The following is a 26,355-nucleotide window of genomic DNA, read 5'->3' as shown; positions in this document are numbered from 1 at the left end:
ACAAAATCGAACTAAATCTACATATAAGTAGCCTTAATTATGATGTCATTTTTTCGAGAAAAGATTAACATTTTGAACCAGAATATTTTTAAAAATATCTTTCCTGGAATTTTTTTTTTGGCTAAGAGGGTAATGAGCAAAAATAATTGTTTCTTCCGAAGAAAAGGCCATAAATAGTCCCTTATCTATGGGAGTAGGTCTAAAATGGTCCCTTAACTATATACTTACCGGTTTTAGTCCTTTAACTATCCAAAAACTTATCAAATTTGGTCTCCATCTATTTTTTATACAAACAGTGTACAAACTCATAAACCTTCGTGAGATTAATCGTTAAACCATTCCTCAGACCTATATTTCTCTCTCCCTGCTTCTTTTTCCTCAAGTTCATTCTTTAACCTCAATTTTTTTCCTCAAGTTCTCTCTCGCGTTTCGTAACCGACGGACTGCGTCGGTTAAAACCGACCCAGTCAGTCGTTTTGCTAAAAAAAAAAAAAAAAACTAACGGTCTCACGTCGGTTTTTTTTTTGAAAATTAAAGAATGAAATGTAGGAACTTGGAGTCAAACCCGGGTATGTTCCTTGGCATTAAAGGGCTTTACCACTAGACCACTATTATTTTTTGTTCATATACTTACATTGATTTAATTTATACTGTTTTTTCGCTTTAAAAACCGACGGACTCCGTCTCCGTCGGATTTTATAAAAAAATAAAAATAAAAAACCGACGGACTCCATCGGTTTATTTTAGAAAATAATATAACAAATAATTATATTTTTTTGGGCATTTTTGTGCAAAAAATAATCGACGCAGTCCGTCGATTTTCTTAAAAATATTATTGAAAAACCGACAGAATCTGTCGGTCTTTCCGTCGGTTTTTTCCATCGATTTTTACCAGTTTTTTAGTAGTGTTTGAGAAGAATGGTTACAGAAATTTTGTGCCTGAGTTTGTCTTTTCGAATTTTAGAGACTCGAGAGCGACATCAGTGCCAGAATGCACTTTTTTTTTTTTAACAAGAGGAACTTGAGGAAAAAGAAGCAGGGAGAGAGAAATATATGTCTGAGGAATGGTTTAATGATTAATCTCACGAAGGTTTATGAGTTTGTACGCTGTTTGTATAAAAAAATAGATGGAGACCAAATTTGATAAGTTTTTGGATAGTTAAAGGACTAAAACCGGTAAGTATATAATTAAGAGACTATTTTAGACCTACTCCCATAGATAAATGACTATTTATGACCTTTTCTCGTTTCTTCCGTACTTTTGTTTTTATTCGCAAAATGAGGTGGAATTAAATCTAGACAAAATTGGATTCTTCAAGGAAAGAAAGGAATGCTAAACTCTCATTTTCTACCGTTTGCAGTAGAAATAAATTTAGAATTTAGAGGAATTAAAGATGATGGCGGAAATTGGATCGTCGATCATTATTATTATTATTATTATTATTATTATTATTATTATTATTATTTGGATAAATCAGATCCATAATATATATTTAGCAAAACAACTACAGGGGATCAATTTGTTGTGGCCCAGCCACCATATTACAGTCAACAGAGTTAGTAGTCAAACTAGGAAATATTTACACCCGTAGAACTATTACTAAGCAACACCTATGCTTGTCCAACAATTGATGAGTTCGCCATACGTATTGATTATTAAATGGTACTATTAACTTCTCAAGTTTAAAATATTTGTGTTCCCAAATATTTTTAGAAATCATGTTCTCATCAAACCTCTCTGTAACAGCATTATTGGATCCAAAATTTTTTTAGCTGTTATACAGAATGACTGTTATACACCTATAACAACATTGACATTTAAATAATATTTCGCTGTTATATGCAAAAAAGATGCGTAAAATCTAATTTTTTAATTTTAGTTGTTAAATTCTAAGCTTATTCACACTTTATATAACAAAGAAAAATCTTTTAATGATGAAAAGATATATATTCGTATAATACTCTTTACCATAAATAGTGTATTAAAAAAATCAAATATTTGGTCATATCTCTATACTTATTATTGGTAATCATAAGTATTCTATTTTTATAAAGATAGTTAATTATTATATTACCAAAAAAAAAAAGATAACAGTTAGATGGGGGGTAATTTTACAAAGAGTGTACTGTTATAAAGTTGGTTGTTGCTGTTATAGGTAAAATGTTGTTATAGAGAAGTAAAATATAACAAAAAAAATCGATTCCCAAAAAATTTAACTATTAGAGAGAGGTGTTATTATATACGGATACTTTCATTGAGAGATCCGACTGTATTAGCTACCTAGGTGTTCCTCTTTTTACCACTAAGGTCAATTCCTTTCATTTTGATTATATTATTGAAAAACTCAAAAGAAGTTATCTGATTGGAAAATCAAGACTTCATCTAATGCAAGCAAAACTAGTATTAACAATTTTACGATTAATGCTCAACCAACATATGAAATATTTACTAATATAGAGAAAATACATAAAATCAATCCTAAATGAGAAAAATAAAAAAAGATAAATTTTGGCTTGATTAGTGTTGTGGTGATGTTCAGTCATCTGATGGAATTGATACTAATACGAATTAATACATCCAAACATCTATAATAATTACTTTCATCAACCTCTCCGAAATAAATACATTTTCATCTCATATATACTCCATTCGATTAAAAAAGAGTGTCCACTTAGCCATTTAAACACCCCTTAAGAAAATACTAACTTCTAAGAAAAAATAGGTAATTGACTAAACTATTCCTAATTAAATAAGTATTGAAATTTAATCACTTAACACCTAATAAGAACAAACTTAGATTGGTAAGTATACACTTTTTTTAACCAAAAAATAAAGACTAACCCGATACTCTCTTCCAAAATTACTTTTGCATATAAGACCACTTGAAATGAAACAAGTTATGGGCTTTTGGTCAATGTTAACCATTAATAACTACAATTGTATATCGAGTAGAAATTGCCCGTTCTTTTTCTCCATAAAAGGTAAAAAAAGGACAGCTCGGTGCACTAAACTCCCGCTATACGTGGGGTTTGGGAAAGAGCCGGACCACAAGGGTCTATTGTACATACTCCATAAAAGGTACATACTCCAAAATGTTTTTATTTTTCTCCATACTCCAAAATGTTTTTATTTTTCTCCATAAAAGGTACATACTCCAAAATGTTTTTATTTTTGCACGCGGATGATAAGAAAACAAAAAGAAAAGTTAATTTGGAAAAAAAATGTCCCGATGGTTATTTACACTTTACACAGCGCGGTTCGGTTCGGGTCAAGGAAACCGTTATAAATAAGAAAGTTGCCGCCATTTCAAAAATACAAATAGATGATGGAGAGAGAAGCTTCAATCTGAAATACACATTACAGCTCACATTTCACTATCAATTATCCAGTGGAGATTTCAAAATCGTGGATGTTATTTTGAAGTTGTACAGATCTATGTAGTTAGTTTTGGAGTCTCGCTATTTGGAATTGAATTTCAATCGCTTCGAATCGTTGCTTCGTGTTATCTGATTTTCAGCCATTTCCTTCGCCTGAGTATTTCAAAGTCTGTATTTAATCTTCTAAAACTCCGATTTTGCTTGTTATGTTCCGGTTATTTAAGAATATTTCAAATTCTACAAGTTCGACACGAATTAATCTCGTTGTGTGTATATTTTTTAAATAGTATTTTCTCTAACTCAATTTATGTGATACTTTTCGCTTTTCAAGTGTCAATTTGACTAAACTTTGAAGCTGAATTGGATTAGATTAACTCAATTTTTTAAAAATAAAATTTATATATTTGAAAATTACTACTATAAATTTCAATTTTTCTCATATCAATTTGGTGAAAAAATACACCTTAAAATATTGATAAAAGTTAATCCAATTTAAATCTCGAGAAGCGAAAAGTATTACATAAATTGGGACAGGAGATTACGTTGTTGATTGTGTAAATATATCCTCTGAAAGCAGCTGTCCTTTTATTTTCAGGTTTCGGATCAGAACTTCTGCGAACAAGCCATTAATTGTGCTCGTCTGAAGGTGAAAATTTGTTTCCTAAGTACTTTTTCTTAAAAAAAAATTATACAAAGCACCTGATATTCTTATTATCTGTTTGGCGGTTTGGAAAAGATAGGATTGAAAATTGTCTATTTCCTACTTTGTCTTTGTAGGAAGACTCCTTTAACTATTTTAGCTTTCCTAATGAAGGAATCTGGAAAATCATTCATGTTTATTAAATTAGGCATAATACATATATAGACACCTTAACTTGACTTCAGCTAGCAGCTGAACACTCCAACTTTGAGAATGCACATATAGACACCTCAACTCCTCCCCATTGTGTCTCCTGGACACCCAATGCTGACGTGATACATTAATTTTGGAGGTGCCTAGATGATCAATCTGTAAGTTGGAGTATTAAACTGATAAAGTGGAGACGAGTTGAGGTGTCTAGATGATTATTTCGTAAGTTGGAGTGTTCAACTGACTGTAGAGGCCAAGTTTAAGTGTCTCTCTATGTATTCCGCCTTTAAATTGTATTGACTGGCAGTGTTTTACACTATCAGAGTAATTTAGCTGGATATATAACTGGTTAGTTACCATCTTTTCCAGGTTATCTATTTATATTCCTTATATACAGTTACCTTTAGTGTTTATTAAGTACCTGATAGTGTATAATAATATCACTCTGTAAAACTTTAATCATTTTTAGAAAACTTGCAACTGCAGTAGCATTTTTGCCAGTACTTCTTTTAATCTGAATACTTAGTGATTGTGGTTCGTGCATATCCATGACGTTTTTCTTTGTTGAAGTCAATTATTCTTAACTGGCAAGCAACGTGATAGTTAACTGGCTTTTCTACTCCAGTTATTAAAACACGTTTTTTGTGTTTCTAGTTAGTTTCCTTAGACTATCCAAATATGAACCCTGATAGAACAATAGTTTATAAGCAGTTAAGAGGTTCCAGCTATGGATATTCTGGTCTGCCGTTAGGACGTTTTTCTTTCCATTAATCCTGTTTGAAAATGGATTAACCAGCTACAATTGGCTGTTTAGTGGATTGTCTCTCTGGTGTCATTCGAGAAGCAAAGTTTGTTCAGCGCTGTGTCAACTTTGTTGTAGGGATAATTAGTCTTTTCTTATTGAATATTTCTGTGTGTCCACAGCTTTAGAGTGAATGGAATCAAAATTGTTCTAGGACTTTTGAATGATTCCAGAACTTTGTCTAATGTGCTATGAAATTGACAATCATTTCTGAAGGGTGAGATGAGATGCAATGCTTGCTGGCGTGAACTGGAAGGACAGGCCATCACCACCACTTGTGGCCACCTCTTCTGTATCCTAGTTTTTGTATGTGTTCCATATAGGCAGGCATTTGTTTTGTGTGTGTCGAAGAACTAGAGTGACATTCTTGGGAATTAAATTTCAAATCCAGCAGAGGAGGCAGTAAGTGAACTTTTTCCGTCTGTCCAGGTCCTAGTGGCAAAGTTATTTGGTACCTATACCGGTGAGAGGTAACAGGTACCTGATGGATCGGTCAATGTGCGTGAAAGCTAGCCTAGATACCACTATTATTCTGAAAAAAAAGGTTCTCCATATAGGCATATGTATTTGCGCAATTTTCTCAGGAACATGATTTTAGTGTACAAATGCTATGATTCCTTAACAATGTTTATAGGCCAGGACGATGCCAGTAAGATTCTCAGCAATGATGCTGCTTGTCCTATCTGTGATCAAGTATTGTCTAAAAGGTTAGTGCTATTCCCCACCCCTTTCATCTTTGAGGTTGAAGTGTTTTGCAGTTCACTTAAAAATGACTCATTTGGCGAAAGGTTTATCCTAAATTTTCACTTTCTCTAGCTGCTTGTCTCTTTCTCCTTTAGATATGTTTCTCTATTTTTTTTTTCACAGGCTGGGGGCATGGGGTGATGACATTTCCTGAACATTGGTTTTGTTTCGCACTACTACATTTGATATAATAAGTGGTCGGTCTTCCACTTCTACTAAGATTAACTAATCACTCAAAATAATGTGTGGCAATTTTGTCGAATTGTCTGTTATAATACCAAGTTCCTGACCTTTTTCTTCTCAGTCTCATGAAACCTGTGGACGTCAGTCCAAGTGATGAATGGACAAATGTAAGCATAGATTGCTTCCTTATATTCTCACTTTCTACATTCCTGGTGACCAAATCTTTTTCATTGTCCCTCATTTCTCAGTTAGCATTCTAGTTAAAATTTGTTCACATTCTTATGCAGATGGCCATGGCCGGAATATCACCACAGATATGTATCCTTCATCATCTGCCCCGTTTTGCAACATTTGTAATGTTGAGTTTTACTTTTGAAACAAAGTGATCTTCAGTTAGTTTAAATAAACGTACTACTTCTTGAATTAGATGTAAGGTAACGATACAGTTCGTTACTTTCTCCTTAATCATACCCAGTGATGAAGAGTGCCTACAGAAGTGTGACTTTCTACATAGGGCAAAAGGAATTGGAAATGCAATTCAAGATGAACAGGATAGTAGCTCAATGTCGTCAGAAATGTGGGATGATGCAAGAAAAATTCTCTGAAAAGTTGGAGCAAGTGCATACTGCATACCAGAAAATGGGTAAAAGGTGCCAAATGATGGAACAAGAGATTGAGAGCTTATCTAAAGACAAGCAGGAACTCCAAGAAAAATTTGCTGAGAAATCCAGGTTTTATTTATTCCCCACCCACCAAAAACAAAAGAAATCTAATGGAACTGCAAAAGTGTGCTCTAATTATCCACTATAATCTATTAAATTTTTGGGGAAGCTGCAAGAGTACACTGTGCTTTTCTTCTAGAATCTGCTATCAGTTGTACTTAATCTCAGAATTAATATTGCTCCTTATCAGGCAAAAAAGAAAACTTGATGAAATGTATGATCAGTTGAGAGATGAATATGAATCAGTAAAGCGCTCAGCCATTCAGCCAAAAAAATTCTTTTCAAGAACAGAGCCAGATTTGTTTGCGAATAATGCTAATATGATGGACAACAGAGTTCACATGGGAAAAGGTAATCCTTTCTCCTTTTTTTTTTTTTTTTTTTTTTTTTTTTTTGAAATAATTGCATGACATATCCGAGGCTGGTTTAGTTTGGAAAACAAGATTTGTTGTTCTTAGTGTACAACTACAAGTACACATTGTCAAAATTCTTCATTTACAAGATGTATTCTGCTCAATATTTGAATACTGATTGTCTAAGTATTCTAATTTTGCAATATTTCAAAACTGCATTAACCTTTTAGCAAAATATTAGTTGACTCATTTGCTGCAGATTGGTCGGTTCGCACTCCTGAAACTCCAGGGCCAAGAGAGGACATTTGGCCTCCACCAAGACAGAACGGTTCTAACTCTGGCCCTTTCGATATCTCTAGTGGCTCCCCTGCAAGACAATCAGCAATACCAGTAGATGCTGGAAACAGAAGGACAGGTGCAAGTTCTATGCTTGGTGTTGGAACTGGAGCAGGCAACCCCACAAAGACCCTTAGGAATCTCATCTTTTCGCCGATTAAACGACCTCAAGTCTCCCGCAATCAGCCGCAGATGTTCGCGTAAGCCACAAAAGTTACCTCCATTAAGCTAATATGTTAAAAGCTGAATTCTTACAAATATTTGGTTCTCCAGGTTGTAAGTGGGCAGATATTTCAGTTTCAATAGTGTGGAGAAATATATACTTGAGATACAACGGCGGATCAGGTTTCCTGACGTTTTCACTGTGAATATTTTATGCAATAAAGTGCCAGATATTGACATGCTTGCTGACTTCGCTTAGTGGCAAAGTAAAGCTAAGATGATGTGATGTGATATGAGTTACAATATAATAGTTGCAACTTCTCTTACACTGTTAAGTGTAGGATTCTAATGCCACTAGAAGTCTTAACTTCTTCAATATTCCTTTCTCCTCCCCACTTTTTAAGGGCTATCCTCAATCGAAAAGAATTGGAAAAGAAAAAAGAGGCAAGTGCTAACTATAGAATTACATCCATTTCTAATGGATGCAAGCTTACTAAAATTAAAAGTAAAATTACTGTTTACTGCAGTCACATAGTTATATGCTTTACCAGTTCTGATTTCTAAAGCAGCTATCACCTCTATTGAGCTTTACCTCCACACTACCAGTCCCAAAGTACTTCCAAGTTCCCAGTGAAATTTCTCAAAAAGTACTTCAGAGTATTGTTACTTTTTTTTTCTTTCTAAATGTAGTATGTAAGGGCTGTTTAGAACCTACATATGATCTTCTGAAATACTTCTAAATTCAAGTCATGTTCATTTTTGACCCTTTTTAGCATCATTACTTTTATATCATCCAGAGGTAACTTTTGACTTGCTGCTAGTCTAAATGGACTTGATTTCTTACGCATGGATGGTGCTGCTTTGATTCTTAGATTGCGACAATACTTGATGTTTTATTGCTATTTTCTTTTGATTAACTTTCCACTCTAATGATTATCTGCTGGCTTAAATGTAAAACCCAGCACCGGTAAATTTATTCTCATATGAAGATATGGTGAGATTTTTTGCACAATATTTATTACTTATTGCCATTCTTGGCTGGAGGATTGTCTGTTTCCAGATCCATTCCCTGTAAAAACTTGTTCTTCCTTTTCACAGAGGTCCATATAAAATTAGTCAGTTCATCAGAGGTGTATCTAGCCTTGTAGGTAGGGTTCAATTCAACACTTGACTTTTGACGCGGAGTATAGATTTATGTGTAAAAAATTACTAAAACTATAATAAATAGTCGATTTGAACCCATAACTTTAATAATATACTGGCTTCAATGCTAAGAATCTTAAGATTGAACTCATAGAGTTTAAATCCTGGATCCGCCTTTGCACTTCATCACAATAATTATGAAAGATAATTTGATGCTGGTGGACTAACATTTTCTGTAAGGCCATGATACATAAAGCGTGATCTCTCACAGTTACGACTAACATACAATTTTTATTTTTATTTTCCAAATTTAACGTGCTTCTCAATGGCTGGCCAAGAAATTGCAAAGCTGCAAATGTCCATCGAAAGAGTAATACTTGTACAAAGTGTTAGCCATTTTTTTTTTTTTTTTTAAATATGAACCCTTGTACCTGGAAATACTCTCTTTCTCAAACTATCAATTGAAACTTAGTCCATATCATATCCTCTTTTGTACTTGAGGATTCAGTAAGTTACTAGTCTGGAAAATGGAAATACCCTCTTCCTTTCTGCTGTAAATTACCAGTAGTATTTAGAGATCCATAAAATGACACGCTCTTCCGAGTACAGAAAGGTCAGAACAAAACCACTCACCATGTCAACAAATAGTTTCTCTGCTTGTCAATAATTCCAGGGACACCTATAAGAAGATATATTTCCAGCTAATATGCGAGAACTAACAAAAACTACATTTTGTATTTATATAATCTCTTGATATCATGCTGGGAAGGCGATAGAACTGTCAAAATTAGAGCTTTCCAGGACAATTCAGTGATATCCCATGTTGAAAATGGGTAGAGAAAATGTGAACCTTAAGTGAGATCACATAAAGATGATAGTACCATTGTTAGCTGACTCCAGAAGCTCTGGTCATCTTGCTATGTGTGAGATCACATAAAGATGAAAACTTTAAACTGCATAAATACTTTAAAAGTAATTGTTTTGAATTATAAAGTAGTACTACTTAAAGTGCGCACAAAAATTGCTGTTAGAACTTGAGATCAAAATAATACCGTCTTAACCTGTATAGATGAATAATCAAATTAATTTCATTAGATATTATTTAACCACAGTAGTTGGTATACAAAATTTTGATGTATTTTCCCCGTTTGATAAATATTTTAAAATTATCAATAAAATTAAATTATTAAAATAATAAAAGAAGAAGATGAAGCAAAAGAGATCGGAGACAATGGAGAGCAGGCCAGTAAAATAGCAAAAATTTAAAGAATATTCAAACTAGAAAGGGCGTTAACTTAGGGGGAAAAGTTTGAAGATAAAAGAAAAATGAAATTATTATATATAACATTAGATTAATCGTATTATTTTTTGGCATTGGACTCCTATTGAAAAGTTCATCCAAATAGTCACAAGTTTATTCAACTCTGGAAATACATTCGGATTATTAAAAAAAAAAAAAAAATCCTCTGGTAATACACCAATGGGACTAGATTGCTCATATTGGGCCTAGCTGTCAGTTTTCCAACCCTCATAAATGTTGCCGGATAAAGGTAGAAGCACCTGGGCAATTTGCCCGAATGCCCCTATCTTGGGGTGGTCTTTAATTTACGCCCCTCAAATCATTGGTCTTTAATTTTTGTCCGTGGGCTCTTTACGTTACAAAAAAGTGGTTGAAAGTACTGTAGACAATAAAATTCGCGTCGAGAAAATAATAATCAAGACAGAAAAATATCGCAACAATCGTTGTATTTGATTTCAGAATATGAGTGTTACAATCTCTATTATTCCTCTGATTCGTCTTTTCAACAATAATTTCAAGGGCTTTTGAGCTTGATCTTGAACTTGATGGATTTGATCTTGACTTGTACTTGAATTCAAGGGCTTTTGAGCTTGATCTTGAATCTGTGGTCTTGATCTTGAACTTGTACTTGGATTCAAGGGCTTGAAGCTTGATCTTGAATCTTCGTCTAGATCTCTAGAACTTCTAGAGAAATACTTGAATGCTTTTAGCTTGTAGAGAAATCCGCAGCGTTTGATCCACGAGCTCTCTCTTGCTTCTTGTTAAAATTTCTGTCCCTTTTCTGAATTATGAGACCCCTATTTATAGTTGTAGGATGGAGGGGTTGTGATAAGGGCAGACTTCTTTTGACCAATCAGAATTAAGCTGACATGTCGATATTTGATTGGCCAGAACATGTCACTTGTACACATGGCGCATCTTCATTGACCTTTGATTTGTCTAGGCATGCTGCATCATGTTGACACGTGGCATGACCCTATAGGCTCCTTTATTTGACTTGGCGTGCCACGTCATTTGACATGTGGCATCAATTTGGGCCTCTTGAATAAGATGACATCTTGAGCTTGACAAAGTGGGCTTATCATTTTTAGCCTAATTAAATGGGCTAGCCCAATGCATTTGAACTCCTCTAATTAAATCCATATTTATTGGACCTAAATAATTAACTCAATTATATTAGCCCATAATTTAATTATTTGGACTAATATATTTTGAATATAATCCGAATTTCTTGTGGATTTAAATTTGATAAAATATCATTGTCCACAAATGCCCCCTACTTCAAGACGTGTCGGAGTACACATACTTTAAAGACCAGTCTTGAAAGTACTAATCAATGCCATCAACATTTTTTTTTTGTTACAGATGCCTCAATAAGCATGCTCATCATCTCATATTGGTCCAACTAAGTAGACATGATAATTAAATATTAATTCTTCAATCACTTGCTCAATTGACATATCACAAGTATATAATTCGACTGCTCACTTTCGTTAAATCCCGTTAGGAGTCGAGTAGCTTTATTTGATGTCTACTTGGATAAGGAAGAGGCCAGCTACCTAATTAATGTTGTAAACAGCTTATAGTTGCCGCCTAGCACCTGATCCCACGTCGGTAAAATAAATTTCCACTTGTTTTCTTTTTCTTGTTGTTGCCATGCAAAATAATACCCAAGCAATAAATGTTGCTTTTACTCCTATTTTCAGAAGTGGAAGATTACTCTATGGACAAATTGGAAATTCTTTCTGAATCAAACAAGGATTCGCATAGCGCCGCCGCTGCAAATCATACATGTCCTTGGTCCGAATGTTTCTCCAACAACATAAGGGTCCTATTAGGATTCAACTTCCATATTTTATTCGGATTTGGACAGTAAGTTTTTTTAACCCTATAAATAGTTGTGTCCTTCTCATTCTTAGAGCACCAATTTGTTTGCTCTCTTTAACAGAAGCTTGAGTCCAATTCGAAAGCATTAGAGTGCCAGGTAATTTTTTTTTCTCCTGATTCGCGCTTCGTTTTGTCATCTTTTTCCTTCTCTTTTTTTTTTGTCCAAACGACAATGATGAGTTCTTGTTCAAGAGAATGACCCATGCATGAAGAAGGTAATATTAAGGCGCAAAGGGATGAATTCTCGTCCCCGCCTTAAGAACGGTAAGGTAATCTTACGGCGCAAAGGGATGGTTACTCATCCCCTCCCTAAGAACGGTAAGGTAATCTTACGGCGCAAAGGGATGGTTACTCGTCCACGCCCTAAGAACGGTAAGGTAATCTTACGGCGCAGAGGGATGGACACTCGTCCCCTCCCTAAGAACGGTAAGGTAATCTTACGGCGCACAGGGATGGACACTCGTCCCCGCCCTAAGAACGGTAAGGTAATCTTACGGCGCAAAGGGATGGACACTCGTCCCCGCCCTAAGAACGGTAAGGTAATCTTACGGCGCAAAGGGATGGTTACTCATCCCCGCCCTAAGAACGGTAAGGTAATCTTACGGCGCAAAAGGATGGACACTCGTCCCCGCCCTAAGAATGGTAAGGTAATATTACGGCGCAAAGAGATGGATACTCGTCCCCGCCTTAAGAATTTAGGGAGTTCATTTGTCAAGGTCTTTGTACCTATGGATATATGTCCAAGTCTGCTACTAATAACTTCTCTTGTCCTTTGCAGCTTGAAGAGATGGTTTACTTCAGACACTACACTTCCCCATCCACCAAACTAAGGTATCTCGTAGTTGAGACTGAAGATGGCACAGACCAAACTAGATTCTTGACTCATACCATACTAGCTGGGCGATATGCTAGTCCGTGACCTTCTTTGAGGAATCCGCTTCATATGGCAAACTGGACGTCGGAGAAAACCCAAAATTCTAATCGATCATCCAAGATGTGGTCACTCCAAGCACCAAACCATCATCATGCCAACATTGCGTCTGCACTACCATGCTTAGCTCGTCGTATAATTCAAGGAGAGGTATGCTGGGGAGGCATCGTAACGATTGAGGGAGAGTATCGTCACATTCCAGGGTATTGGAAATGGGCTGAAGATATACTTGGGAGGAGTCAAGAAATCTTGGGCATGGCTCAGATTTATGACGCGGTTTACGCTTCACTTTTCACTTACGATCACAATTCAGATATTCTGCAAGCATTCTGTGAAGCTTGGTGCCCCCAAGACGAATACACTCCTTACATCTGTTGGTGAATTATCCATTTCCCTTTGGGACTTACATGTTCTTGGAGGCTTACCTATTTGGGGTTCTCTTTATGAAGAAGTGGTTCCTGAGGCTAAGGAACTTACAGGATTAGACCAGAGAAGAACAAGATATGTTTCTCGAGCTTGTGAATATTTATTCGCAGCCTTCCATCATCTCCGGGGTGTCGACCAAGAAGTCTCATTGAGCAAGTGGATAAAATTTTGGTGCAAGAAACCTTTAAGGTATGAACCTGCTCCACCAAGGAAGGAAAAGAAATCTGCTCGTCTCAAATAGACACATAATCCTTCTGGGACTTTACCTGATACGACAACATGGTCAAACACAGAAGACGCGGTATTTTCCAAGCTTGGGGTGACTTATGACAAAAGAGACGATACATATTTGGCAGCTTTCTTGTCCTGTTGGTTATGCGCTTTCGTCTTCCCAAATAAGAAAGGTGATTTCATTCGTCCAGGGACTTTCAAGATGGCAAGCATGATGGCGAGTGGACGGAAGGTCGGCCTTGCTATTCTAGTTTTGGCAAGTATCTACAATGGCTTGAATAAGATTTCATCTTCCTCGCAACTTGATCAAATTAAAGTTTGCTTCCCTATTCACTATGTTTATGGCTGGCTTGCCCATTATTTTAAAACTCATTATCCACTTACCCATGGACCATCTATTCCCAAGATGGTGGCCTACTCAGGGGAAGGTGGTGCGAAGTATTTTGACAAAAGTGACGCGAGAAGGCGCATTCATATTGGGGAAAGTGCGATTTGGACATCAACCATGCTGAATAATTCTCACCCTTACTATTATGTAGATGGTGGTAGAGTGCCAGAGCTGGAGTCAAGTTATTTTATGAATATCCGTTTTAACTATCTCCCTCTGAGGTGCGATAATTCATTCATCATTGAGCCATATAGTCCACATCGCTTCAGTCGTCAATTTGGGTTTTATCAAAACAAGCCTGGTATTTTGGGGAATGATGTCCGCGATGTATCTTTAGATGAAGGGCTCATGTTTTGGAGGATTTGCACGATGGATCGATCTATGTCACGAGCAGTTTTTCCTTCAATCACTTCCAATGTAAAGAAACTCTCTTCAGCTGACTACCAGACCTGGTGGAAGAAGACGCACGGGGATTTCCTTGACAAACACCTGCAGACTTTAATGAATGTTGTTGGGCCAATTGCTGCCGCACTCTTGGAAGAATCAGATGAAGTATGTGCAAATGAAGTCCCCAATACTGACATCCCTTGTGCTTCAAATGCTAAGTTGTCTGGGCAGCACCGAGGAGAGGAAGCTCAATTGCCTTCAAATGTTTTAGGAGAAGAGTGTCCTGCTCAAGTCGTCTATTCTTCCAAAAGACTATCCCAAGAAAGGAGCGAGAGTAGCAATGGAGATCGTAACTTTAAGAGAGTGAAAGCACGTCCAAGCAGCTTGGAAGATACTAAAACTCCTGTGGTTGAAATCTCTGACAACATTGGTAGCCCTTCGAAGACTATAACAGCTCCCATTAAAGAGGTATGATAAGATAAACTTTTAGTTTACCAGGTATACCTCAGTGACCTTTACTAATTTCTCGTCTTTCTTGTGCAACCAAGTGGTCTGAGAGTATTGCAAAGAGAAGGGTCACAAGATAGTACTGAGTCTGTATCTAGTCCGGACTTAATGCAACCACCTTTTACAGCCAGAGTAGGAAAAGATTCAACCTCCCTTCCTCGTGATGAAGTTAGAGAAAGATTGAGTTCTGATATACACAAGCGTCCAGCAGTTTCGGTGTCCGTGTTCGATGGAAAGAAGGTTGTCCTAAACCATCGAAAGAAGTTTATCTCTACTCTTTGGGATGTGATTCAAGGGTAGCTCTCGAGAAGTGATGTAGATCGCGCTTCGTCCCTTGAAGATGAGATCCGAGTGATCCTCGAAGAGATGGATGGCAAGGATGTGGATGTTTTACCTTTGATAAAATTATTGAACTCCTTCTTTGAGTTTGCTGCTTCATATGACCAGGCACGATCAACTCTGCATGATAAGGATGTGGAAGTTGCAAGAAAAGAGTCGTTTATAGCAGCTGGAGAGCGTCTTTCGAATGCCATGCTTGAAGAGTACGAAAAGGTTGCAGAAGTATCCTCTATCCATCAATCCCTAGATAAGGTGAAGGAGAAGATAGAGAAGCTGCGAAAAAAGGAGAGAGATTTAGAAGCCCTCTTAGAAGTCGCCGAGACAGAAGTTGAAGAAGCTAAATTAGGAGCCTCGACTGCTAGCAATGAGTTCGATGCATGCTTTGACGTAGACTTATCGAGTGCTGACGACTTGATTGATTTGGAGCAGAAGAAGGAGCGTCTAGAAGCGATGCGCCAAGACTTAATCAATTATAAATTGTGTTTAGATTAGTCTATAGGAACATTTTGTTTTGCTCTCCTTTTATTTTCCTGCCTTTGATTAGTTGATGTTCTCGATAGTAATAAAAGCTTCTTGCGTTTTGGTTTATACTGCAATTCTCATTGATATCTCTTTCGTGCTTAAACATCAAGGACCATTTACTTGTTTCATTGCACATTGCTATTGTATTGGGCTTTGCTTTATCTTTGTTGTTCATGTCTCGAAGTTCTTGCGGGCGGCTTTAGATGCTGAAACGCCGATAGTTTCAGATTCGCGCAGTTTTGCCAAGAAAAAATTCATATCTCGATGTAGGAGCATTGAAACCATGAGCCGCAAAATTCTCAAGAAACTAGACTTAGGAATCTATCATGTATCCAAAAATCAAAGTCAACGAACATATAGATCATCCCAGATAAATCCAAGAATTTGACTCTACATGCTGAAACGCCAATATTTCTCAGATTCGAGCAGTCTCGCCAAAAAATTCATATCTCGACGTAGGGGCGTTGAAATCACGAGCCGTAAAATTCTCAAGAAACTAGACTCATCAATATAGCATGTATCCAAAAATAAAATTCAACAAAAATATAGATCATCCCAGATAAATCCAAGAATTTGGCTCTACATGCTGAAACGCCAATATTTCTCAGATTCGAGCAGTCTCGCAAAAAATTCACATCTCGACGTAGGGGCGTTGAAATCACGAGTCGCAAAATTCCCAAGAAACTAGACTTATAAATATAGCATGTGTCCAAAAATCAAAGCGAATAACAATCTGAATAGTTCCAGATAAATTCAAGAAGTTGACAATACATGCTAAAACGTCGATAGTTTCAGATTTGCGCAGTTTCGTCGAGAAAATTCATATCTCGATGTAGGAACATCAAAATCATGAGCCTCTAAATTCTCAGGAAACTAGAATTATTAATCTAATATGTATCCAAAAAATCAAAGTTGGAAACCCTCTGGATCATCCCAGATAAATTCGGGAAATCCACCTTAGATTTTTTATTCCAACTTGAAGACTTGACAGATTGAATTTGAAGGCTTGCTGGATTCTAAGACTTCAACTTGCAGATATGATGAATTTAAAACTTTAGCTTGAAGACTAACATATTGGAAGGCTTCGCCGTGCAGTTGCGATGGCTTTGGACTCCAACTCAAAGAGTTGCCAGATTTGAGGCCTTCAATTTGGAGACCAATGATTTTGCAGACTTTAACTCCTTGATTTAACCACTTGCTAAGAGATTACAGTCATTCCATTGGAGAAACCCATTTGTCATGGAGATTTGCCTTCGTTGGACTACTGATATTTAGTGAAAATTCAAACCGAAGCAAAATGATGCTTGTATGTACGATCTCCATGCGCATGATTAGGCAAACTTCATTTTGAACAACGCATAGGGGGATGCGTTTTTTTTTTTTGACTCATGCGACTGAACTTAGAATAAAACTCTAAGCGCCTACGTACCTCGGTGAAGAGGATCAAGTCATATCGTAGTTCAGAAAAATGAGTTTTTTTTTGTTGTTGAAACTTTTGCCTAGGCTGCCCTTTGCGGGATTTTCAACCTAGCGGACATTTTCTTGGGCCGTGCACAGTTTATACTCTTGCGGGCCAGGAGTTACATGCAGTTTATGCTCGTGCCTTAAGGAGCGTCATCTCGCTTCAAGGATAGTACTTTTTCAAGAACTTTGCGTTGATAGGACCAATCCTCAAGCCATCCGCATCAACAAGCTTGTAAGCGCCACTTGAATATGCTTCTTGTACGACATATGGTCCATCCCACTTTGAGGTGAATTTTCCCCTAGACTTATGGGAAACTATAATGGGTCTTCTTACTGCAAGGACTTGATCTCCCACTTGGAAGGACCTCAAGCGAACCTTTTTGTTGAAGGCACGAGATAGACGGGATTGATAACATTCAAGATTTTGTTGAGCCTCCAGCCTTTTCTCATCAAGTGCTTCTAACTCTGCAAGACGCAATCGAGCATTTTCCTCTTCGGTGAGTCCTTCTTGAATAGCAAGTCGTAAAGAAGGTATTTGACGCTCAAGTGGTAGGACTGCTTCAACTCCATAAGCAAGCGAGTACGGGGTTGCTTGCGTTGGTGTGCGGTAAGTTGTCCTATATGACCACAAGGCTTCTTCCATTCGTTCATGTCAATCCCTTTTGGACTTGGAGACAACCTTCTTCAACAAGTTACACAAAGTCTTATTGAACGCTTCAGCTAAACTGTTGGCGGCAGCATGATACATAGAAGATTTACGCTGCTTGAAGCCGAAGAGATCACAAATCTTGTTCATCAATTTGTTATCAAATGGCTTGCCATTGTCCGTTATTATGTAACGAGGAATGCTGAAGCGGTAGATGATGTTTACTCAGATGAAGTTCGCAACATTCTCCTTCTTCACTTCTTTAAGAGCGACAGCTTCGGCCCATTTTGAGAAGTAATCAGTTGCAGCCAAGATGTACAAGTGTCCACCAGAAGGTTTCAGCAACGGACCAACGACATCCAACCCCCAAGCGTCAAATGGCCAAGATGCGACGGTCGGGTGTAATGCTTCGGGCGACTGATGTATAAAATTCGCATGAAACTGACAAGCCTTGCATCTTCGAGCATAGTCCAAGCAATCTTTCACCATCGTTGGCCAATAATATCCTATCCTTTTTATGTGGAAGTGGAGCTTTGGTCCAAATTGATGTGATCCACATACTCCTGAATGTGCTTCTTGCAAAGCTTGGACTGCTTCATCCTCCCCTAAACATCGCAAGAGTATCCCCTCAAAAGATCTTCTATATAAGGTATCCTTGTAGTAAAGGAATCGAGGTGCACGACGACGAATCTCAGTTCTTCTTTTTGAGTCTTCTGGCAGTATCCCATAATTTAGGTAATCAATGATGGGTTGTCGCCAGTCTTCGTTTGAAGCTTCAGAAACAGCTACGAGATGCTCAAGCTCACTTTCCGCGCCTTTGTCCTCATTTGGTGGAGGTACTACCCATTTTTGGCAGATAGTCACTTGAGTTTGATCTGGCAGAGTTTGTGTTGAAGCTAGAGCAGCTAAAGCATCAGCTTTCTTATTTTCCTTCCTTGGAACGTGCTGAAGAGTCACATCACCAAGCCATCCTATCAACTTCTGAGCATAACCATGATAGGGGAGTAATTCGGGCTTCTTGACTTCGTAGCTTCCCAAGAGTTGATTGATCACCAACTGAGACTCACCAAACACTTGCAACTGCAACTGCTTCATGTCGACGACCATTTCAAGTCCAAGTATTAGTGCTTGATATTCAGCGACGTTGTTGGAGCAACGTTGTGTCAAAGTAAAGGAGTATGGTAGAACTTCTCCCTGCGGAGTAACAAACACCACACCAGCACCATCTCCATCACGTTGTGCAGCACCATCAAAGTACATTTTCCACGGAGACTGAATTTCAACGACCATTGCATCTTCGTCAGGAAGTTCATCAGTTAGCTCCCAGTCATCAGGTATCGGGTGATCTGCTAGGAAGTCTGCCAATGCCTGTCCTTTTACAGCCTTTTGAGGGATGTATGTAATCTCAAATTGTTGAAACTGGAGGTACCACCTTGCTAGTCGATCACTGAGGACTGGTTTTGACATCACAAACTTGATGGGATTTGCTCTGGAAATGAGGTTAACACTATGAGCTTGAAAGCAGTGCTTCGGCTTTTGAATCGAGAAGACTAGCGCCAAACACAACTTTTCAATTGGCGTGTAATTCAGCTCATTAGGTGTCATCATTCTGCTCAAGTAGTAAAGAGAATTTTCTTTCCCTTCGCTATTCTCTTGGGCCAACAACGCTCCAACCGACCTTTCTTGTGCTGAAATGTACAGTATCAATGGTTTTCCAGGTACAGGGGCTACTAGAACTGGAGGCTTCATTAAATATGACTTGATATTCTCGAAGGCATTAGTACATGCTTCGTCCCACTTGAAAGGGGCGCCCTTCTTCATGAGACGACTGAATGGTTGGCACCTTCCAGCTAAATTCGAAATGAATCTCCTAATATAAGCTAGCTTCCCTTGCAGACTTTTTAACTCATGAATATTTCGAGGCTCGGGAATTTTCAAAATCGCATCAACTTTGTCTTGATCAATTTCGATTCCTCGATGTCGAACAATGAAACCAAGGAATTTTCCAGAAGTAACTCCAAAGGCACATTTCAATGGATTCATTCGAAGTTGATATCTCTGAAGTCGCTCGAACACCATTCTCAGGTCTTGCAAGTGGTCGCTCCTCTTTCTTGATTTTACCACCAAGTCATCCACATAACATTCAACATTTTTGTGGAGCAAATCATCAAAGATATTCTGCATAGCCCTTTGATATGTGGCACCGGCATTTTTCAAACCAAAAGGCATCACTTTGTAACAATAAATACCCTTGGGTGTACGAAATGCAGTAAGCTCTTCATCTTTTGGTGCCATGCGAATTTGGTTATAGCCGGATGAACCATCCATGAAAGACATCGCCTCGTAACCAGTGGTAGCATCAATCATCAATTCTGGGATGGGAAGTGGGAAATCATCTTTAGGGCATGCGTTGTTAAGATCCCTGAAGTCAACACAAACTCGAATTTGGCCAGTCTTCTTTTTTACGGGAACGATACTCGAAATCCATGTAGGATATTTAACTTCACGAATAAAGCCAGCTTCAATGAGTTTGTTGACTTCATTTTCGATTGAAGGAACCAAATCTGGTCTGAAATACCTTTGGGCCTGCTTAACAGGACGGGCACCATTCTTGACCGCCAGATGATGAACTGCTACTTTGGGATCTAATCCAGGCATCTCTTTATAACTCCAAGCAAAAACATCCCTATATTCTTTGAGTATTTCCATGTAAGTGTCTTCTTCATCACCTGTTAGAAAAGCACTTAGGTAGCTGGGCCTTGGGTCTTCATCAGTACCAAGATTAACTTCTTTCAAAGAGTCTACTGTGGTCTTCACCCCTTCTTCAAGTTCTGGAGGAGCATCTCTGGCATCTTCATCCTCTTGAGGATCTCCATCGTTGAAAGATATGTGGTAACACGAGGAAATGTCCTCCAACTTCTCGGCAACCTCTATCTGAAATGAAGTATCTTGATCACTTTGTGCGGTAATATAATATGAAGAACCTATACTCTCCTCATCTTCGTCACGCTCCTTGGTATACACTACAGTGTGAGACTTTTCTTTTAGCACCTCCCCACATAAAACCACAAGCTTTGTTTGTCGTCTCATTCTAGAAGGAATCAAACTTTGTATATCCCTTTGGGTTCCGGGCAAAGAAAGCGTTTTCACGCTTTGATAATCTCTGTGGAACTTGTTCTTCCTTTTCTTCTTCAGTTTTAATGGCCCTAATCTCTCAAATACAGAAGCTTTTGTGGCCGACTTTCCAAGACGATCAAACACTGAAGGCCTTTTGTTGGAAGCAACAGACTCATCTTCCACAGTGATGTAGTTGATACTTGCCCTTCTTATGGATATGCGAATTGGCGGAGGTTGTTTGTATCCCAGACCTTCACGTGATTGTATCATGCTAGCTTCTGATGGAAGTTTCCCTAACTTTGATGGCTCGTTGGGGTTGTACCCAGCCTTGACAAATAACTTGTAAGCATTTGGATCAAAGCCTTCATTTGTACGTTTTGTAGGGAGTGCCATATTTTGTGGCGGATTCTGAGCCACGAAGTCTCCAAGTAACTTTGAGGACAAATTTATCGCATCAATTCGTCTGATGGGAAGAGTTAGCCCTCATAGCGTATTTTCTTGAGCTTCAGATGGTTGACCTTCCCTTTTCTTCAACTTTGGGACATAGCAGAGCACGGGAGTTGTCTTCTTCTTTTTTAAAGACACGGTGTTTCCTTTATTGGGACTGGAGTGCGACACCTCAGCACCAACTTCAACTTTTCCAATAGTCTCATCAGCTCTTTCAGTTGCGATCTTATCACTCTTGGTCGTTGCGATGTCATCAACTTTTACTTCTCTTACCATGTAGTTTTTCAAGTAGAACTTCGCATCGACGAAGTGTGACTCTGTTTCAGTAAATGGCTTATTATCAGCAACTATCTTCTTTTCGACACTGCCTTCAAGATACTTCAAACACTGATAGTAAGAGGAAGGGACAACTTTGTTCTCGTGTATCCATGGCCTGCCAAGCAACATATTATACGAAGTCTTTGCGTCGATGACATGCATCCATGCATTTGATCGCAAATCTTCGATGGTGATATCTACTTTAATAGCACCTATGGCTCGTTGCCCCCTTGATTGAATCCTTGTATCATCAAGCGGCTTTCAGAAAGTTCTTCAGTTGTGATGCCAAGTTCCTTCGTTGTACGAATAGGAAGAATGTTAACTCCGGATCCATCATCTATCAATATTCTGTTTATCCTCTTCTCGAGGGCATAACCCACCATGTACAATGGACGATTATGTAGTGTTTCACCAAGTAGAAGATTGTCATCTGTGAATGTGATTCTTGTATCACATGTGTGTACCTCTTTCGAAGAGGATTCAACAGGCTTTTCAGATGATGACAGAGACAATATTGATAGGTTTTCATCATTTGCTTCCTCTTTATCAGTATTGAAGCATGATGCCTCAATGTTGTCTCGAGCAGTCTTATTGTGGAACCAGCTTGGTAGGAATTCCCCCAAAGTCACAGGACGTCGTGGTTCTTGGTGGTAGTTCTCCTCCACTTTTGCTTTCCTCGGACGCTCAACTGATTTCTGCTTCCTTGGTCTTTTAACCTTCATTTTCCTTGTTTTTTATTTAGATGATTCTTTTCGTGGACTTGTTTACAGCGTCTCCGCCTAGTCACTAGAATCCAACCTTCATCATTGGCTTCATCAACTTGGGTTCTATCTTCCTCCAATGGTCCTCCCTCATGTTCTTCAAAGTTGTATATATGGACCGGATCGAAAGAGCCAAAGGTGATAGAGACTTGATTCGAACTTGCCTTCTCATCATCAAGAAGAATCTTGTTTTCATTAGCCAACTGCATAACTTTGTCCTTGAAGACAAAGCACTTCTCAAGAGGGTGACCCACAAGTCGATGATACTTGCAATAATTCGGGTCGTTTGTTCTTCCAGCTTCATTGGGCCGCTTCATCTCTGGTAACTCAATGAGCTTCAGCTCAAGTAGTTCATCAAAAATTTCAGGGACATCAGAATCCAGGAAGGGGTATTCTCTTTCTTGCATCTCCTTCAGGGTAGACTTTCGGCTTTTGTTGTCTTGGAAGGAAGTTGCTTTCATACTCTGCTTCTTGCTCACCTTCGTAGTAAACTTTACAGGCGAGGCGTTGACGTTCATGGATTCTTTATTATCACTCTTGGGGACGAACTTGCTCCATTTCTTGGGTTCCTGCTTGTCCTTTCCTTTGCGAGGGTCGTAGACAGGCATTACTTCATTCCCAGTGGAAGACATGCTCAACTCCATGTCATGAGCACGAGTAGCTAGTTCTTCAAAAGACCTTGGCTTAATTCCTTGCAATATGTAGTGAAGCCCCCAATGCATTCCTTGGATACACATCTCTATCGCAGAAGCTTCGCTGAGCCTATCTTTGCAGTTTAGACTCGCATTTCTCCATCGGTTGATGAAATCGATAACTGCTTCGCCCTTCCTCTGGCGAGTGCTTGTAAGCTCGACCATGCTCACGGTACGCCTTGTGCTATAAAAGCGATTGAGGAACTCCTGTTCTAGTTGCTCCCAACTATCGATAGAATTAGGCTCGAGATCAGTGTACCAGTCAAAGGCATTCCCCTTGAGAGAGCGGACGAACTGCTTGACAAGATAGTCTCCATAAGTCCCAGCGTTGTTACATGTTTCAACAAAATGTTCAACATGTTGCTTTGAATTTCCCCCGCCTTCACATTGTTGAAATTTGGGAGGTTGATAACCGGCGGGCATCTTGAAGCTATCAATTCTTGTAGTGTACGGCTTTCCGTAAGTAAACGAAGACTTGGCAGCAACTTCGTACTTATCCTTGATAGTCCCTTCGATGAACTCCTTTAGTCGGTCAAGCGGAATCATCCCTTCAGAAGAAACAGGAATTTCCTTGGTAGGTGGTACTTGCTTTGCACGAGGTTCAGTCTCTTGTACTTCTGGACCCTTCCCAGGTGCGTGGCTGGATTCTCCTTCCATCAATCCATCCATCTTGTCCATCAACTTCTCAATCCGGGCGTCTTGATTTTGCACATGCTTGGCCAAGCCATCAATCACCTTTTCCAAATTTGCCAGTGTCTCCTCCATTGACGAAGCGCTGGTTACCATTGCTTGCATGATTGTTGGGGATGTTGGAGAATAGCATGGATTATTGCATAAGTTGATCTTTGACTGGCCTACTTCATGTGGTGTGAGTGGAGAGGATCCGTCACTTGAAGTATCATCGTCTTCCTTCATAGCAGAGTTCTTGGATCCAGAAAGATCAAGTAGAGCTAGAGTCTTCTTAATCTTTTCAGCAATGTTGCTTCCTTCCTCCGATGCATCAGTAGAGGATCTCGCTCCTTTTGGAGATGAAGATCCAAAAACAGGAGTTGTTACGGATGAGACTTGGAGTACTTGTTGTCCCAACGTGCTTGCTTTTCTCCTCGTAACTGGTCCAATGCTACCAAAGGTAATGTCGACGATGCTTTCCACATCAGCAGAGAACTTGGAGCTAGCAACCTTGGAGGAAACTGATTTGGAGTTGATCTTCTCTGAAGTCATCTCGATGTTGTTAAACTTTGATGATTGAAAAGTTGAGATGAGAGGTAGAGATTGTCCCACTGGGCATGCCAGAATTTGTAGACAATAAAATTCGCGTCGAGAAAATAATAATCAAGACAGGAAAATATCGCAACAATCGTTGTATTTGATTTCAGAATATGAGTGTTACAATCTCTATTATTCCTCTGATTCGTCTTTTCAACAATAATTTCAAGGGCTTTTGAGCTTGATCTTAAACTTGATGGATTTGATCTTGACTTGTACTTGAATTCAAGGGCTTTTGAGCTTGATCTTGAATCTGGTGGTCTTGATTTTGAACTTGTACTTGGATTCAAGGGCTTGAATCTTGATCTTGAATCTTCGTCTAGATCTCTAGAACTTCTAGAGAAATACTTGAATGCTTTTAGCTTGTAGAGAAATCCGCAGCGTTTGATCCACGAGCTCTCTCTTGCTTCTTGTTAAAATTTCTGTCCCTTTTCTGAATTATGAGACCCTTATTTATAGTTGTAGGATGGAAGAGTTGTGATAAGGGCAGACTTCTTTCGACCAATCAGAATTAAGCTGACATGTCGATATTTGATTGGCCAGAACATGTCACTTGTACACATGACGCATCTTCATTGACCTTTGATTTGTCTAGGCATGCTGCATCATGTTGACACGTGGCATGACCCTTTAGGCTCCTTTATTTGACTTGGCGTGCCACGTCATTTGACATGTGGCATCAATTTGGGCCTCTTGAATAAGATGACATCTTGGGCTTGACAAAGTGGGCTTATCATTTTTAGCCTAATTAAATGGGCTAGCCCAATGCATTTGAACTCCTCTAATTAAATCCATATTTATTGGACCTAAATAATTAACTCAATTATATTAGCCCATAATTTAATTATTTGGAATAATATATTTTGAATATAATCCGAATTTCTTGTGGATTTAAATTTGATAAAATATCATTGTCCACAAGTACTCCTGACATATTTAAAAAAAAAAAAAAGGAAATTCGGATCTATGACCTAATTTCGCATAGAAACTTTGCCTTGTCGGGCAAAGTTGCATAGAAAGTATGCATTGTCCAGCATAGTTCTGTAGAAATTAAGTTATCTGGTATAACTTTATTTCTTCATAACTTATGCCGGACAAGGCAAAGTTTCTATAAACTTATGCCGATCGAATTAATTATTACACAACTTATGCCGGATAACGTCATTTCTACATAACTATGTTGGACAATGCATAGTTTCTATTGAACTTTTACCTGCTTTTTTTTTTTTTTACTCTGCTGGAGATCTAATCCAGAATCTCTGGTTTCGTAGACCAGTGAATAAGGATATTTTGGCCCACAAAATTTTCATTAAATGAGAAATGTGAAATCCGGAAAAAGTATTTTTCTTGTCAAAATGTGAAAAAACTGAATTTTTATAAAATTTTGGAAAAATTAATTATTTTTTTAAAATGTGGAAAACCAGTTTTTTAAAACTAAATTTGGAAAACTAGATTTATTTTCATATATACAAAAACATAATCAGTTTTCCAAATTTAAAAAATGTCCAATTTTTTAATAAGAAGACTCAGTTTTCCAGATTTATTTTCTAAAAAAATGAATTTTTCATATTTTTTTAAAAGACAATTCAGTTTTTCATATTTTAAGAAAATACAAATTTTTAAGGAAAAAAAAAATTAAGTTGTCCCGTTTTGTATGTTTCTCACTCTCTCAAAGTGAGTGAAACACACTCTCCTTGCCACGTCAGCGCTTAGGCGGGTAAATATTCTGTTTTAAATAAGTTTAGGGTGGTAATATTCTGTTTTAAATAAGTTTAGAGGGGTAATAGGACCCAGGAAAAGGTAAGGTGTGTCGTAGCAACTTCGGGTATAGTTCAGGGGGTAATAGTGTCTTATCCCTAAGAAATTATCAGTTATCAAATTAAATTGATAATAGATTATCTTATCTCATCCATTAAATTATTCCTATATGAACTTATAAATCAAGAATATATATATGATCGTTAGAGGACACAGTAGACGAAAGTTCCAGATTTACCAGGCATGTTTATTTATATATAATTGTTTATGCAAATTTTTATTTATGAATCACAAC

At 38.0% G+C, this 26,355-nt stretch overlaps 1 protein-coding gene across 2 annotated transcripts; it reads left to right on the top strand.

Moving 5' to 3' along the window:
* The first annotated feature begins 3,211 nt into the window (after positions 1 to 3,211).
* LOC132636393 (E3 ubiquitin-protein ligase CCNB1IP1 homolog) lies at positions 3,212 to 8,290 on the top strand. Of its 2 annotated transcripts, none has more exons than XM_060353246.1 (10): positions 3,212 to 3,545; positions 3,974 to 4,024; positions 5,247 to 5,322; positions 5,665 to 5,737; positions 6,079 to 6,124; positions 6,245 to 6,275; positions 6,433 to 6,688; positions 6,870 to 7,030; positions 7,322 to 7,568; positions 7,642 to 8,290. In XM_060353246.1, exons 3-10 carry the CDS (start codon positions 5,253 to 5,255, stop codon positions 7,646 to 7,648), a joined length of 891 nt encoding a protein of 296 aa, XP_060209229.1. In that variant the 5' UTR covers positions 3,212 to 3,545; positions 3,974 to 4,024; positions 5,247 to 5,252; the 3' UTR covers positions 7,649 to 8,290. The 2 variants fall into 2 exon arrangements, with proteins under 2 accessions (XP_060209229.1, XP_060209228.1); XM_060353245.1 differs by having other exon boundaries at positions 3,218 to 3,545; positions 7,292 to 7,568.
* The last annotated feature ends 18,065 nt before the right edge of the window (positions 8,291 to 26,355 follow it).

This window comes from Lycium barbarum, chromosome 4 (genome assembly GCF_019175385.1).
Source record: "Lycium barbarum isolate Lr01 chromosome 4, ASM1917538v2, whole genome shotgun sequence".
Lineage (NCBI taxonomy): Eukaryota > Viridiplantae > Streptophyta > Magnoliopsida > Solanales > Solanaceae > Lycium > Lycium barbarum.
The sequence above is the reverse complement of the archived record's forward strand: the minus strand, read 5'-3'. Positions and strand labels throughout refer to the sequence as shown.